This window comes from Panthera leo, chromosome A1, assembly GCF_018350215.1.
Source record: "Panthera leo isolate Ple1 chromosome A1, P.leo_Ple1_pat1.1, whole genome shotgun sequence".
Taxonomy (NCBI): Eukaryota; Metazoa; Chordata; class Mammalia; order Carnivora; family Felidae; genus Panthera; species Panthera leo.
The window spans coordinates 25,713,940-25,731,430 of record NC_056679.1 but is presented as its reverse complement, the minus strand read 5'-3'; the positions used below and the strand labels follow the sequence as shown (position 1 = coordinate 25,731,430).

The 17,491-nt window shown below is 44.9% G+C and overlaps 1 protein-coding gene and 1 non-coding gene across 2 annotated transcripts; both read right to left on the bottom strand.

Annotated features, from left to right (window-relative positions):
• Nucleotides 1–2,849: 2,849 nt before the first annotated feature.
• TRNAE-UUC lies at nt 2,850–2,921 on the bottom strand. Its single transcript has one exon. It is a non-coding gene; the product is annotated as a tRNA-Glu (tRNA).
• A 12,271-nt stretch (nt 2,922–15,192) lies between these two features.
• On the bottom strand, nt 15,193–17,050 carry LOC122228973 (60S ribosomal protein L37a-like). Its single transcript, XM_042954269.1, has 3 exons — nt 17,030–17,050; nt 16,274–16,574; nt 15,193–15,383 (listed from the first exon to the last, which is right to left on the bottom strand). The coding sequence occupies exons 1-3, from the start codon at nt 17,048–17,050 to the stop codon at nt 15,193–15,195; spliced, it is 513 nt and encodes a 170-aa protein (XP_042810203.1).
• Nucleotides 17,051–17,491: the final 441 nt, after the last annotated feature.

Sequence of the window (17,491 nt, the reverse complement as noted above, 5' to 3'; positions counted from 1 at the left end):
GTATAAATTGCCCAACCTGGGCGAAGCCCAGCCCTGAACTTGGGTTTGACATGTCCCTGCCAGACAACAATAGCCTTCCCTATGTTTTCTTCATGAGGACACAACAAAGTGCAGAATCCTAGGGTTTCTTAAATCAGGAGAGATTATCTTGGCTGCTCCCCCCCCCCCCCATTCCACTGTGCCTGTCACTCTGGGACAGAAGGAAATTAGATTTATCCGATAAGCTTTGTTCTTCACAAAGCTATGTGCGATGATTACCCAGTACGCTGTGGTCTTCTAGGTGTTTGCAAATTGATTTTTTGATTATTTGTTCCAGTGATTTTCCAAGTATTCAGTGTTTTTCCAAGTTATTCAGCTTTACAATGTGGGTGAGTAAAATTTTATATTTGCCTTCCCTTTCCTGTATTAATATGAAGTTTTAATGTTGTGATTAAGATACTCTTTGCATGCAGCACAGATCTCTGAGGGAAGATACATACAAACCTATATGACTATAAATACACGTGTGGATGGGCATACGGCAATCTTTATGCAGACTCCCTCAGAGTTTATGACCATATGCAAAAATGGAAGCATGTTGAGAACCTGTGACTAGTTCAAATATCCCAAATAAAGATCCTCACTTTCTAGAAATGTTTATATAATGAATTTTTTAAAAACTCAAAAAGTGTTATGACTATGTTCACATAGCTACTCTGTGAACACTGACCAAAAAGCCTGATACAAAATTTAAAAATTCATGTTTCTTGTACCCAATCCCCCTCCCTGACGACAGGATTTGGAGAGAATGGTGTCTGTTCCAGACACCATACAGAGATTCCATTTTTTTCTGGATAAATCTAAAGTCCAGTACCAAGGAATCAGAGGAATAAAATCCCAGACCCAGTGCTTCACGACTAAAATAAGGGGCTCAATTAAGGGACTGTTAAGGACCTTTGGAGCTTAAATAAGCTATGAATCTAAAGACTGATTATGAGGATGATTAATGAAAATTATGGCAAAGTGTTTTGCAAAAATGCAAGGCTATAAAAATGCCAAATATAACTCAAACAACCATCTCTCCACAAAGTTAAACTCTTTCATTTTATTAGGCATGTCTTTAGAAGTATCACCTATGGACTGAGTCTCAAGGATCATAGGCATCTAAGTATGTAAGTGATGAATCACTGGGTTCTACTCCTGAAATCAATATTACACAGTATGTTAACTAACTTGAATTTAAATAAGTAAATTATGTATTTAAAAAGAAAGGTTTTGTCAAATCCAAGAGCCCCCAAATCTATTTTATGAAAATGATTTATTCATAGGATGAGTACATTTGACAGCCTTCATGTGAATGGAACTCACCTGCTAGATAAAGGCAAATTTTAAAAACAAATGAAAAAGCACAGCTTCACCCCCACCCCACCCCCACCCCCCACCCCCCACCCCCAGCCCTCTCCACCAGCAGCCCTCCCTCCCCTCACCCCGAGGACTGATGCATTATCCTTTGTTTCCCTAAACTCTAAATAAACCTTCAATAGTCCCTTTATTAAATTCTCTGCTCAGAATTTGTCATCAGTTTCCTACAGGGCCCCTGGCTGATGGAGACATAATAATATTAATAACAAAAATTAAATAGAAAAAGGTATATGAAGCATTTAGCCTCATTCATAGCAAGTGCTCAATAGCAAGTGCTCAATAAATATTACCTATTATGATGATTGGGCTTTTTATTTGCCTATCAATTCTCTCCTACTTGATTCCATAAACATCAATTACCTATTGATGATAAATCTCTCCTCCAAGCCGTTTGTTAGGAACTTTGAACGAATGTATAATTTCACCTAGTAATTTTCTTGTGAGGGATGACATTTGTTTTTGCATCCCTTAGAATCCCAAAGGACTTTAAAAAGAGAGCAAATTTCAAAGTCACATGGACACCAAGTTATTTTCACAATCATTCCTCAGTGTTAGTGGCAGTCTGGGAACAACTGGGGAAGCTTCAAAAAACTCGACACCAGTAGGAAAGGGGTGTGGCTTCTGAACGCCTTGAGTATTTTCCGAATGGCAAATGTTTGGAAAAATAAGCATGATAAACGATTAAAGCAGAGGAAACACTTCTTTGGGTAACAGTTGGAAGCTGTCTTGTGACACACCAACGCGAAGATTCCTAATTCTAGCTCAGCATATCATGAGTTCCAAAAGTTTTTAAAACAGAATGTGCCAGAGAAATGTTAGGGCAGGAGAAGTAAGTGGTTTTTTGTTTTTGTTTTTTGTTTGTTTGTTTTTTGAGGGTTTTTTGTTGTTGTTGTTGTTGTTTGTTTTTGTTTTTTTTTTTTTTTTTTTGCCGTCGCCTCACTCCTCAATATCGATAGGAACCTAAGTTTCTTTTCCCTTCCCTCTCCCTCCCCACACAACTGGTTTAGCGAGCTCTTCGAATGGCAAAGGCTACAGGCTGTATGCTAAACTACATCTGCCCTTAATAGTGTGTCTTTTCTGGCAATCTTGCTGTCCTTAATGGAATAGTTTTAGGCAACTTAAAAGCCTTATAATGTCCCAAAATGCATCTTTTCTTTTGCTTTCAAAGAAGAGCACATTTTTGGTCATTTGCTCTATATCCACAGTACAAGGAGCAATTACATCAGAAGTACCAGCTGGAACACGATTTTCTTCACCTGGGTTCAAATGCTGACTTGTCACTGCGGGCAGCTACCGCCTTCCCGCCAGCGGCACCGGGTTTGGGGTGGGAAGCCCTGATTTCCCTTCAGCCCCAAGCTTTCTGGGTTATAGCATTTTCTAAAAACATCAGCCTCCTCCTGGTTTAGGAGGGCCTAAATTGATTTTTCTTTTTCCTAAAAGTCTTGGCGTTCCCACACCGGGAGTCGAACCCGGGCCGCCTGGGTGAAAACCAGGAATCCTAACCGCTAGACCATGTGGGAGACGACGAGCGTCGCTGTACATCTAGATAAATTGAGTCGTTCACGGCGCCTTCCGCCCGCCCCGACACACCCGGCCTCCGGAGTCAGAGCTGTTTCTGCGCCTGCGGAGATCCTGAAACCCCTTAACCCTTTCCAGCCCGCGCTCTACTCCACTCCACGCGTTAGACAACTGAAATCTTTCCACTCTCGCGTCCTTTGTGATCTCATCCAGTCTCCTGGTTCTAGACAGCACGTCTACACCCAAGTACACCCCAGATTGGATGAGTCATTGTTCCTAGTTCCGCACAGGAAATCCCGCAGGGTGCAGAAGGACTGGTGTTTAGACTCGGGAATAAGAAACCACTGCCGCGTGGAGTCGTCGTACCGCCACTGCGGAGGCCAGACTGGAGCGGGCGGCGCTGACCCCGAGGGCCGCTGCCTGCAATTGCGTCCCAGCCGCTGACCAGCCGCTCCGAGCCCGCCACCCCTGGCTCCGGGCCTCCGCCTCGGGAGACGCTGCGCGCCGGCGCCCCCCACCCTCCCCGCTGGACTTGCGGGCCGGCAGCCCCCCTCCTCGCCGCGCTGCTCGCGGCTGCCCCCCGCCCCGACGCGGAAAGTTGATCTTTCCTCTCAAGAAATGGGAACAAGGGCTGCCTGCAAGCCCGGAACATTCCAGGCTCTGTTGATTCAACCGCCAATGGCAGATTTGTGTCACCAAAAGTAGGCGATGGTGGTTTGCAAAAGTAGCTTATAAACCTGGAGAAAGCCCCTCCTGCAAGCAGTCCTGGTCGATGGAAATTCTTTGTGGTTTCCAACCCGTCCTCGGGTTGAAGGAGCATTTCATGCGGAGCAGTTTATGCATTACCGATCTACTGTTTGGATTAGGCAAGTACAAAGAGTCAGTTATTCGGGACAGCCAGGGTGGGGGAGCTATGGTTCTGGTGTCCTCGTTGTGGCTTAAGCTACACAGAAATTGTTTTTGCAAGCGGCGGACACTTTGGAGCCCATTTAAAAACCCACTCCCCACCTGCCAAAGGAACGTGGAAGGCCCTGGCTATCCCCCTAACTAACTGAGGCTCTCTAAGGCTTCGATTGTGACATTCATCAGCAAGAGGGGAGGGGCGACGAGAGACCCGAAATAGAAACTATTCTGCCTAGCATTTTTTAACACGGATGAAGCTCCTTAACAGGGAGGGAGCCTAACCCAACACCACCGGAACTTAATGAAGCTCGGAAGAAAAACTAGAACCTACTGACTGCAGACCTACTATGTGTGTTAGACACATTCAAATACGTCTGCTCTCGTAATCGTCACATTATACTGATGAGAGAGGTCTTATCCCAGTCTTTGGTGGTTCTTCCTGTACTACCTTTGCATCTTTGAGCAGTTTCATTGGTTCGTTTTTTAATCAGTGACAGTTGTCTTCCTTTTGGGGACATCTATTTGGGAACACTAAGAAAAGTCTCCAAACGAACCTCATCAATTAACAGAATCCCTTACATCATGTGGTTCTCAATTTAGGGCCAAGATTTCTCATGCACCTTTCAGTTTTGTATTTCCATTTGATGATAATCTTTTTAAAAAGTATCTTGCAAGTTTTTAAGATAAAATTTCCCACTGTAGCCCATATGTCGGACAGGCACCATCTTTAGGATATAACCAAAATGCAATTTTATTTTTGTCTCTGACTATCCCCAAGCTGAAATTTATTCAGTTTTTCTCCGCGCCACTGGGTGAAAACTTGGGCACTAATAGAAAGCCCTATAGTCACTTTAAATAATCAAGCACAGTCCAGGACAATATGCTTTTCAACAACTCAATCTTCATTCTAGATAGTTCTGCCCCACCATCCCAGCTTGAGCATGATTTCAGGCTGGGAACACTGGTGTGAGCTGGCTCAGGGTCCTATCAGCTCATATGATCCTACTGTGGGCTTCTCTCAGCTCTGCCTTCAGTGACATCACATCGGTATCCTGAGATAGAGCCATGCTGGGAATATTGCACCACAGAAATCGGCAAATGCACCAAGGCAGGGCTTCTTACCTGGGAAGCTGGTGTGCTGGTTAAAAAATAGTGGTGTACTGGTTAAATATTTACCAGCACCACACTGGGCCAAGGTCTACTGTCGGGGGAACAGGGTGTGATCCACTTCTTATCTCACTCCATGCCCTTCCTTCTGAGGCTCCAAGGCCCTCCAAGATTGGAGTGTAGGGAGGGCAAGAGAATAGGGAACTGAAAGTTCCTACTGGACTGGTACTATCAAAAGTCCGCTTCCTGCTTTCTGGGCCTGCCTGTGTTCTAGGGCTGACTCTTTTTCTCAGTGGTTCTCTGTGGCTTCATGAGAGGCTTCCCTGCGTGGGGCCTTTAGACAGTGTCATCCAGGAAGCCAACAGTATTCTCCCAGTGGGGGTCTTACACCAGTTACACCAGCATCACCAGTGGCAGAATTTAACTGCAGATTCACAACTCTACCCAGAACAAGAACCTCTGGGAGTGGGGACCTGGGAGTCTGAATTTTAACCAGCACTCCCCCCTGCAGTGACTCTGATGCCACTGGAGTTTGAGAAACACTGAACTGCATAACTAAGTTCCCTAAAATTGTTAAAGTCTTTAAAAGACCATGATCCCTAAAGCACAATGTCCATCATTTCCCTTTTCTGCTCAAAAACCTGAAAAAACTGGCTTCCAGTTGACTATTGAGTATGTGAAAGGTGAAATGAATTGGGTTCACTTATGTCAAGGGGTTTTAAAATGGAGCCAGGAGGCCATTAAGGAGATAGGCCTTATGCACGTCCTCTCTAGTGGAACCATGAACTTTTGAATTGGGCCAAACTGCAAATATTCCAAGGGCTGAGCCCCAGCACCTGCACCTTGCTCCAGTGAGAGAGCTTGCTTGGTGAGAGCCTTAGCAACCAATTATATTCAGTGAAGACTAGCTTCCTGCCACCAACACCAATCAAAAACCCTCTGTAGGGGCAAAGGGTGGCTCAGTCACGTGTCCAACTCCAGCTCAGGTCATGATCTCAGTTTGTGGTTTGAGCCCTGCACTGGCAGTGCAGAGGATGCTTGGGATTCTCTCTCTGTTCTCTGCCACTTGTGGTCTCTCTCTCTCTCTCTGTCTCTCTGTCTCTCTAAATAAACTTAAAAAAAAAAAATTCTTTGTAAACAACTGATACAAGAATGGAGCGCCTGGGTGGCTCAGTCAGTTGAGCATCTGACTTTGGCTCAGGTCATGATCTCACAGCTCGTGAGTTCAACCCCCACATGGGGCTCTGTGCTGACAGCTCAGAGCCTGGAGCCTGCTTCAGATTCTGTGTCCCCCTTTCTCTCTGCCCCTAACCCACTTGCATTCTGTCTCTGTCTCTCTCAAAAATAAATAAACATTAAAAAAAAAAAAAAACAATGGATACAAGCATTCCCTTTTTGCTTTAAAAATCCCAACTTTTGCTCCCTAGTGGGACACTACTTAGGTTGCTATGAAAGTCTGTGTACCCTGAATTGCAAGTCTCTGATCCCTGTGAAGGCACAGTCTTGCTTAATTATTGCCTCCTGACAATTTTAGGCTGACAGGTAAAATCTAAATTCCCTGACCATGGCTTTCACGCTGTCCACAATCCAGCCCTCCCATACCCGGCTAACATTATTCTCCCATGTCCCCCTTCAGTGAGCACATTCCAAATCACCCTCCATGCTCTGTCCCACGTGTACCTCGTGCTTTCCCGCCCTGACCCCTTCACTCCATCTGTGTACTGCCCTCCCCTCTTTTCTCTCCACATCTGACCCCAACTCCGAGGCCAGCTCACTCCCGTGAAGCCGCCTTGGGTCCTCCTGGTCACAAGTCACTCCCGTTTCCTCTGAATCCCAAAGTGCAGGACTTTCTAAAATGGTGACGTGGGCTAAAATGCCTTATTATTTGAGTTATTTAATAGGAAAGTCCATGAATAAAAACTGGACTCCATAATCCCCCTGGGAACCCAGCCCTGCGCTCAATCATTCTACCAAATAGTCCTTCCTTGTAACCAACTTAAATACTTCCTGCTGCACTTCAATGTGAAAGCTTCCCCCTTTTAACCACCAGCGTGAACAAAATGTTCCTGGGAGGAGAAAAAAAAAAAAAAAAACGCACAAATTTTTGAAGTTTAGCCAGACCAGTGAGTGAGCTGTGTTTCTTTAGCTCTGCACACACAAAACAAGCCTCCTTGTTGACATAGGAACAGCTCTTCCTGTTCCCATGCATCTAAGGCTGCCTCACCCCAGCCTCATTGATACTGGGAAAAAGCCCCAAACATCTTGTACTTGCTGGGCATCCATATTAGCCAACGTGCTGGGTGCGATTCAGGTCCCTGTCTGCAATCACTTAGGAGTTAGGATGGTTTCCATTTCAGTGGGCCCAGGAGTCACCCTTTCTAAGGGCACTGGAAATCAGCACCAATTAAACTCCGCTCTCCCCGGGGAGAGCTCTGGTCAGCACAGATCCAGCTATGGCACACAGTTAACCTCAAAGCTCTTTTGGGTAACAGCACCTGCCCCTGCTGACCAGTTGGGGTGAGTTAATCTTTGTGGCCTAACACTAGGTTCAGTTTCTAAAATTGGATCCAAGCTCAGGAGGCCACCGGGATGACAATTTCCTCAGGGCTCATTTAGATTATACAACTCTGCCCTTCACCTCTACCCCAATTCTAGCAACTCCTACTCGTCCTATGACTCAGGGCAAATACCCTTGAACTCCTGGAAATGGGTTAGGTGCTATTCTGTGCACACATCCCATTAATCACTGGGCTGGACGAACTCCCTGCTTCCCTCTCTATGGTGGCCTGTAAACTCCGGATGGTTGGGTCTGGTTCTTACTCTGTTGTATCCCCAGCTTCTGGCACAGCGCTTGGCCCACATAACCATTTACTGAATGAATCAATCTCCTAAAATATCTTCGGTTCCTTGGGGACCCTCATATAAGGGTTACTTTTTTCCTTAAATCAACAGATCACAGGAAGAAACTATTCAATCAGGTAAAAACATCTCCACAGCATGGTACCTTCCCTGGCAGATCAGCAACGCTCAGTGAATGTTTGAGCGGTTGCTTACTTGACTCATTCATTCATTCAGGAATCAGTCAATCAATCAGTCCCAGAGGAATAGTCTTGGCCTTCAGTTAGCACGTGAGTGGTGAGCCAACGAAGAGTCTCAGTGGGCCATAATTCCAATATCTGATCAACTACAACATAGGACAAGAAACCACAGCGCTGTCTGCTAATATCCTTCTCTACCTTGTAGACACTTTTTCCTAATGCCCTCCTCTCCTCTGCTTTGCTCACACAAGACAGGGAGCGCTCTGGCAGACCATCCTCATACGCACCTTGTATGTATGTTCCTACCCCGGATGAGCCCTGGGGAGAGACAGAGTTTTTTTCATTTTTCTGGAGAACCACACTCCGGGGTGGTGTGAGGCCAGGGACCCCATAACCTGGCATCTAGAAACCGTGCTCAGCATTGTAGTTTCCCTTCCATGTGGCAATTGTTCAACTATTGAATTTATGGCCCTCTGAGACCTTCAGTTCGTTTACTCTGCCACTCGAGTGCTAGGTGGAAATCAAGCTGCATAGGAGGTTAAAACCATTTCTGGTTCATTTCTGAACTTCCCACCAGCAGTTCTGGATGGAGTGAGCTTTCTAAAGTCATTTTCTTCTTTCCCCTTGAGATACTCTGTCTCAATTACCATCAATAGATCCACAGCCAGGAATTATGTCAAGTCCTATGTTCATCATGGCACCCGGTATATATCTGACGGTGCTTGATATAAAAATAATAGCTATCACATATAGGATTCACCACGTGCCAGATAATTCTAAACACTTTAATATATTAACATTTTGATTCTCACGACTCCATGTGATAGGGACTAATAGTACTCCCATTTTACAGATTAGAAAACTGGAACGCAGGAAGGTTAAGCAACTTGCTAGAAGTCTCACAACTTAGAAATAGTAGAAGCAGAATTCAAGAATTCCAGAATCTGAACTCATACTAACTGCCCCTACTATTATACAGAGTGCTAGAACCGGGGGCTGTCATTGACAATAATAACCACAGTGCCTTCAACAATGACAACATGCATTCCGAGGCCTGATGGCATCTTCAGGGGAGAGGAAAGATGTTATAGGCTCTTTTTAAACCAGTGAAAATAAGCATATCATGACCTAAGGCTTCATAGATGCTGACCTTGGCACAGAGATGGCACCCTGGCCCCTTGTCTCTAATCAGCTTCCCATTTTCAGAAATACCACCTTCACGGTTATCCAAAAACAAATTGATGTTCTCCCTCTCTCACGGTCTAGGATGAAAAATCTCATAACCCTTTCCCTAACCTCTATTCAGAGATATTGTTTCCTGTTGATTACTTAGTTGATTCATGCAATCAGCAGCCTAGGCACAGATTCATGAGGGGACATTCTGCCCTTCTGAAGCCACAACCTCCTTGCGATCTGCACGTGGATGGCTACTGAGCATCTCAAACTGAACATGTTTATGTTTTTATTTTAGAAAAAGCACACGAGTAGGGGAGGGGGCAGAGTGAGAGAGAGAGAATCTTTTTAATGTTTATTTGTTTTTGAGAGAGAGAGAGAGAGCAAGCATGAGCTGGGGGAGGGGCAGAGAGCCTGATGCAGGGGCTCAAACTCACAAACCATGGCATCATGACCTAAGCCGAAGTGAGACAATTTTTTTAATTTTTTAATGTTTTATTTATTTTTGAGACAGAGAGAGACAGAGCATAAGCAGGGGAGGGGCAGAGAGAGAGGGAGACACAGAATCTGAAGCAGGCTCCAGTCTCCCAGCTGTCAGCACAGAGCCTGACGCGGGGCTCGAACTCACGAACCGCAAGATCATGACCTGAGCCAAAGTCGGAGGCTTAACCTACTGAGCCACCCAGGTGCCCCAAGAGAGAGAATCTTAAGCAGCCTCCCACGCCCCTGGGATCACGACCTGAGCCGAAATCAAGAGTCAGACACTCAACCAACTAAGCCACCCAGGTGCCCCCCAAATGGACATGTTTAAATTTTTTTTTTTTAACGTTTATTTATTTTTGAGACAGAGAGAGACAGAGCATGAACAGGGGAGGAGCAGAGAGAGAGGGAGACACAGAATCTGAAACAGGCTCCAGGCTCTGAGCTGTCAGCACAGAGCCCGACGCGGGGCTCGAATTCATGGACCGTGAGATCATGACCTGAGCCGAAGTCGGAGGCTTAACTGACCAAGCCACCCAGGCGCCCCCAAATGGACATGTTTAAAACTGAGCTCCTGAGCATCCAGCACCTGCATTCCCCCCAGCCAGCTTCTTTTGCCATCTTCCCCATTTGCATTAATGGCAGCAACATCCTCCAAGTTGCTCTGGCCAGAAATCCGGAATCCCCCCGGATTCCATGCTCTCTTTCTCTCCATCCAATCCCTCAGGAAATCTTATTGGCCCAGTCATGAAAATATATCCACAATTTGATCACTTCTCCCCATTCCTCTGGCCCGAGTCCCCATCCGCTCTCACCTGGATCACTGAAATAGCCTTACTCCTGCTTCAGCCCACAAGCTCCCCACCCCCGCAGACTATTCTCAACACTGCAGTCTGAGGGCTTCTTTTAAAACAAATCAGATCATGTCACTTCTCTCCCCACAACTCTCCAGTGGCTTTCCATCTCACACAGAGCAGAAGCCAAAATCCCGACTATGATCTACAAGGCCCTACAAGGCCGCCACCCCCTCCCCTCTCTTATCCCCTCCCCACAGCCAAGTGCATTGGGCTTCAGACACACAACTCTCCTATCATCTTCACGTCCTCTAGATATGCTGCCACCTCAGGGCCTTTGCACCTGTGTGGGGAGAAAAGCGCTTTCCATAGCAGGGGAACATCTTCATAAGCTTGCTCCCTGACCCTTCTCAAATCCTTTAGAAATTATCTCAGTGAGACATTTTCTGCCTACCCTACCCCAAATTTCAGTTACCTGCCTTTTCCTGCTTTGCCTTTTCTCATGAGCACCTACTGGCACTTGATATACTATGTGTTTTATGTATGTATGTATGTATGTTTGTATGTATGTATTTATCTTGTTCATCACCTGCCTTTCCTACCAGAATACAAACATTTCTGCTGTTTTGATCACTGATATATCCCCTGCCTCGAACAAAACTGGGACTTTAGTGGGCATTCAGTAAATATTCGTTGGGCAAATGAACAAAGGAAGACAGTTAGACAGATGTGCCCATTGAAGGGCACTCTGGGTGGTGTGGACAATAACCACTACAAGAATTAAGAGGTAAAAGATCACTTCTTGTAAGGGCAATCACAACAAAAAGGACATAGAATCTGAGCTGGGCTTCTAAACATGAGGAACCTTTGGGCAGGTGTAGGTGGTGGGGAGAACATGGCATGTGAGAATGTAACACGAGCAAAAGCCTGGAAGCAAGTACCTACAAGACACGCGTGTGCACGCAAAGTGCCTGGAATGGAGGTTCCTGAGGAAGGGAATGCCGAGAGTTAAGCTGAGGCGACTGAGGAAGCTTCGTGTGCAAGCCAAGGAGCGTGGGCTTCCCCATCAAGCCTTACTTCCCACTTCATTTGTCCCCGCTGTAGTCATAGCTGGCTCTGCAGCCGCAGCGTGTCAAACACCTGATGTGATCATAGGGCACAAGAAGAGTAGATATCCCGATCTCTTGTCAGTCAGATAGCCATGTTTATTGACCATTCACTGTCCTCAGAACCTGTGCTGTTAACTTCCTGTTCCCAAGCACAGAGTGGCAGCTTCAACCCAAACATCTGGAGGCTGGGACTAGGACTTTTAGCAATGCACAGATTAGCGTTATAAATAGAAAACTCAAGGACAAATTGGAATTCTTCTTACAGTCAATATATTTTGACTGTATATATTATTTTCGTTTACTACCATTAGGCATAGATGGCTGAGACTCAGCAAATTAGAAAGCAGGCTAAGTAAGTATTGCCCCAAATCTTTAAGCAAATGTGATTTTCAGAGGGGGCGTTCAGTAGAACATATAATTAACTTTTATGCAGCTGAAAGACAGTTCCCAACAATTAGACACTGTGGAACCACAATATATTTCTTTGGAGCCACTCTTAGAACAATAAAACTTTTATAAGGAGGACTGGGATGTACTGCTAAGTACAGGGTAAGTCAAGAGGAGTTGAATGTCCCCTTAGCAATCCTTTAAAATTATAAAGCTATTCAGACCACATCAGAACAGCGCTGTCTCCCATTGCCCGTTCCATTTGAGCCCATGTTCTTGCCACCCTACCTAAAAGGAGACACTCAACAGCATTTCCTAGTGATCCTAGGAAAGCAGACTTGCCTCGGCATTGCTGTTAATCTAACTTTTTCTATTATTTTCTTTGGGCAAAATGCCAAGCAAAAGACAAACGATGCTTGTTAAAGTAGAAATAGAAACACAAGGGGGAAGCTGTGCAGCACATGAATCCCGACCAGCAGCAGCAGGATATTCCTGTGGAAATAAAGAAAGACCAACCAAATGAGAAAAGCAAAGGCTATTTTGTTCAGAGCTCGCTGGAGCAAGGTTGTCAGCCTCTGTCGCTTGCGTTCTGGCAGGGACTCAAAGGCAGGCAGAGGAGAGGGTGAGTTTTACAGTGAAACAAAGGGAAGGCTGCAGGTGCGCCTGTTGGAGGCTGTTGGGGAAGCTAGAAGCAGGCTAACTAGAAGCAGGTCGTCCCATGGGGTTGGGTAGAGGGTGCATATTTGGCTTTCTCTGATTGGTCCCTAGTTGGAAGTGGAGATAAAATAGGGCAGCTGTCAGTTATTAATCAAGTTCTGGCCATTTGGGGCTGATTGTTACAGGGGTAGGTGTTTAGCTTCCTGGATTGTTACTAGAGATAACAGTCAGACTTCCTACAAGCCTGACCTGTAGCAGGCTGCCTTCCTGGGTGTTTTCTTGGAGAGCATGGGTTGCTTCCCTGGAACCTGTAGGAAAGCTTCCCTTGGAAGCTGTAGGGTGTGGGTCAGAGTTCTATGTCTATATATGGTCTGGCCACACGGTCTCTGATTACCCAGAGAGTTAGCATCTCTGGCAGTTTCAAAACACCTCTTCAGGCCAAGACACATAATCCAGCTTCTCCTTACGCCTTTCTTCTGCTTTCCAGACTTGCCCCTCACCTGTGGCTCGGCAATGTGGATTCTTCCTTCATTCTGTCAGAACCATCCCTCCCACCTTGTCTACATGGGCAAGAGCTCTCCTTTACACTCAAAACCACTTTGAAAGCACCTGATGACAGGCCTCCCCAGAAGGCTCCGGTTCCCCTTCTTGCTGAAGTGTTCACATGTCATTCACTTATTTACAGGCACTCGTACTTATCATATAGTGTTAACATAAACAACAGTGACTGTGTCCTTTTTCCAAGACTGTCAGGGGGCTGGGACAGTGCCACTATCAGACAGGCGTATAGCAGAGGATTGGCTCTGATGCATTAGGAGGGTGGGAAGCAATTCCAGTCCAGCAGTCAGGAGAGTTTCCAGTAACCTGTTCAACTTCAGCTGATATCTTTCTCTCCTCAGGCCCTCTTGTTAAATTTACAAACGCAGCAGAGGCATTCCAGAAGTGTATGCATCCTCTATGTTTGGGGGAGAAAAGTTTCCCGGCTCTGTTTGAGGAGTACTTATTATGTATACATATCTTATCCAGCTACTGATTCAACGAAATTTTCACTTATGATAACGTTTTGTTTTTGTTTTTGTTTTTGTTTTTGTTTTTGTTTTTGTTTTTGTTTTAGAGAGAGAGAGAGAGCAAAAGCAGGGGAAAGGGGTAGAGAGGGAAAGAGAATCTCAAGCAGGCTCCACGCTCAGTGTGGAGCCTGACATGGGGCTTGATCCCACGACCCTGGGATCATGACCTGAGTTGAAATCAAGAGTCGGACACTCAACTGACTGAGCCACCTAGGCACCCCACTTGTGATAACTATTAAACTAAAAGTCATAAGGCAATAAGAATGAAATAGGCCTCCCCACATTCATAATCTGAATAACAAAATAAACTGGGTAAATATAATAAAGGCTGATATAGCAGCACCCAGTTCTAACCATGCCTATCACATAAAACACCTCAGACCTCACCATTATCCACCAGGAAAGCCTGATGTGGCATGAGCTATTGTCCAACTTCTGGTACCAGACTCTAAATACATTCCATTCAATGAAAATAAAATGGAGTTTGATGGGGCGCCTGGTTGGCTCAGTTGGTTGAGCGTCCGACTTCAGCTCAGGTCATGATCTCGCATTGGTGGGTTTGAGCCCCACGTCAGGATCTGTGCTGACAGCTCAGAGCCTAGAGCCTGCTTCAGATTCTGTGTCTCCCTCTCTCTGTTCCTCCCCTGCTCACGCTCTGTCTCTCTCTCTCAAAAATAAATAAACATTAAAGAATTGTTTAAAAAAATAAAAAATAAATGGAGTTTGAAAAACATGTCTATTATTAAACTTTCAAATACTTACATAGTCAAAGTCAGTCACTGCTGTTTTAAATACATGGACTAATGCCCTCTATTGAGATGTATGTCTAAGTTATCTGGGTCCAAATTCTGACTTCAAAAAAGAATGGTCAGGAGGGCCATTATTTATAAACACCAAATCTTAAAACTGTAAAACTGCCCTGTTAATTTTGTTAAGTTCTGAGCTTTTGCTCTCTGTTCTATTTATTTCCTCTGAAACCCTCCCTGGGATACAGAAACCTCTCTGGAACTCCGCCAAGGACCAGAAAGAATACAAATAATAAATACCACTTGTCGTCTGCATTATGCTTTACTGCTTATAAATCAGCTCATATACAATGAAGTCATGTGGACCACAAATTATGGGTGAAATATAATCAAACATCTGTGGTTGTCTATCTCTTAAAAAGGTATGAGTCTTTATCAAAGTGTGGGCAGATATGGGAATTTGCACAAGCCCATAAAATTGTATGTAGTCTAATAAAGTTGCCAGTGGGCCTATCTCCCTGGATCATATGAACATGTTCCATCCAGCGTACTCCACAAAATAGGCCAGGTAATTGCCCACAGTACCAAGTAATAATACAGGATATCCAAGTCAGCGGTCCATGGCTACGCCCTTCCCTGACCTAGAGAAAGATACTAAGTTCAAGTTAATGCTGGAGACTCTTCAGGCAATTTCCCAACTGCCCCCAGGTAATAAATTAGTTCCTTCTCTCATTTTGCAACCTTTGGTCAAAACAGGCTTTTAAAAATCTTGTGCTGGTTCTTTCCATCCTCTGTTCTGTGATGCTGGGGCATCACTCTGTAGCCATGCCTCTTTGCCAGCTGGCTTCCTGTTTGGTTCCGTCGGTAGGAGGCAGCAGGAGGACACTTGGAAGTTGTTTACTTCCAGTTCCCGAGTGTGACCATGACCACGAAACACTCTTCATCCTCGCAGCAGCAACTGTTCCCAACACTTCCTGAACAGCCTGATCACTACCACCCCTCCCTGTTCAGAGACCCCCACATTAACTGGCCAGCATCCCCTCCTCAGAGGTCTGAGTACCAGCTCCGCAGAGCCCTCCTCTAAGCTTCTAAGTTTCAAAAACTCCCAGCCTCTTACTTTTGTTATCCCAGCCCTAGGCGTGACTGCCATGATTCTTACCTCTATGAAACCCGAGTGCCCCCTCTTTGCCTTTTCTCTTCTCTAACAACCTGGCTTATAATCCTTTATATTAAGTTCTTCACAAAAATACCTGCTGTGGTCTTCGCCTCCTGATCGGATTCTGACTGATGTAAGGCCAGAGAAGGAACCCTTTCAATCTGATTTCATATAAATTCTCTAAGAACACCGCTGTTGGTTCTGTCTTCCAGAAGGTCTTTATTTGTCTCTATTAATTCATTCCCCAAGGCCAGGAACTGGTCCTCAGCTTGGTAGAATCAGAATTGACAATGCCAGCAGGTAAAAGCAGATCAGTCATTCAGTTCACTGTCATAAGGGAAGAGACACGCAAGTCACCGTGACCATAAGCGAGCCAGCTTTGGGTCAGCCAGTTTCATGGATGCCAGAAGACACAAAACTCCTGGATCAGAGACAAAGGGTTTCTACTCATGGCAATAGTAGTAGCCAGAGTGTCAGCAGGGTGTCAGCCCCAGTTCTCATGTGACCCTGAGAAGAGGGCTAGGTGACACCTGCACATGCAGTGAGTTGAGTTAGAGGACAGGAATTCTAAGCTTAGGGAATCTAATTTTTTTATAATGTGCAGTAAGCTTGCTTGCCCTATGCTCCAGAGAGCTAGTATGTCTTTCAAGGCCAGTTGCTATATATTCTTTTTGTTGTTGTTTTGTTTATTGTTATATCAATTAACCCATTTATTATAAGTAAGCAATGTTTCAAACGGTGGAGCTTCTTCTGGTCCTTCAACTCCTTCAGTCTCCTGATAGCCGGCTTTACTGTGACAGTAGAAGTGGTGTTGTAGGTCCAGGTACCACCTGCTACGGTTTTCATGCAGGAACCACAACGCCAGATCCCCACAGCTTGTCTTTTCATCTTGGTTTTGCCACAGAAGGAGCAAGTATACTTGGTGTGCTGTCTTATTTCAATCTTCTTCACCATTTTCCTGAAGGAGGTACCATAACGGGTCCAGTATTTATTGGCAATTCTGACCTTCTTGGTTGTGTTTAGCCATGTTGCCACAAACTAGGTCCGAGCCCAGAGAGCTAAACATTCTTGAAAAGACAGTCCAGAAAAAAGGAAACACTAGAGACCCTGGGAGAACTCAGCATTCATCTGAAACTTGCATGTAAACATACATTTACATAAGAACAATTAATTGTATAATTGAATTGCTTATGTTTCCACACCAGCAATTTATCTCTAGGACCTAGAATGGTTGAGTCTTTGCGCCACCGTCTCTCCTTTCTTATTTAGTGTTCATATGTCTCTTTGAATCTATTTTTCTAAATTATAGCCTATCAATCCCTTTTCTTATTGACATAGATGTAATCGGGATATATATTGTTACTCACGTCCTGTTCTGGCCAGTAACTAAAGCATCCTGTCTCTACAAAATGAATGCACTTTCCAGATGTTACCCATTATAAGATTCCACTCTATGGAGAGAGCAGTCATGTTTGCAAGTAGTTAAAAATTACCTTACTCTCCCGTGGTACCATCTATCCCCAGTCCCAAAAACCACTTCAGAGATAGTGGCTTGAGCATAAAATTGCTTTCTGCTGCTCTTCCTTAATATAGCATTAAGGAAATATATCTTCTATCTATAGATCCTATCTTTATAATACACATTGGCTTGCAGAATCATAGGAAAAAGTAACACCCAAGATATTAGCAGGCTGAGATTCTTGACTTCCTAGATCGGTGCCCAACATGAGACTACATAGCTGGTGCTTCACGTATGTATGAAGCACTCAATAAATAGCATACTGTAAGGGCTCTGGCAAATAACAGAAACCAGTAAGTCCGGTTGCACAAAACAGGGAATTTATTATAAGAATAACTGTCTTCTGGAAACCCACAGGCAGGAATGCAGCCAATTTTGGAATGCCTACCCTGCCCTTACTGCTGTTTGTATATGTGACCCCATTCACTGCTACTCA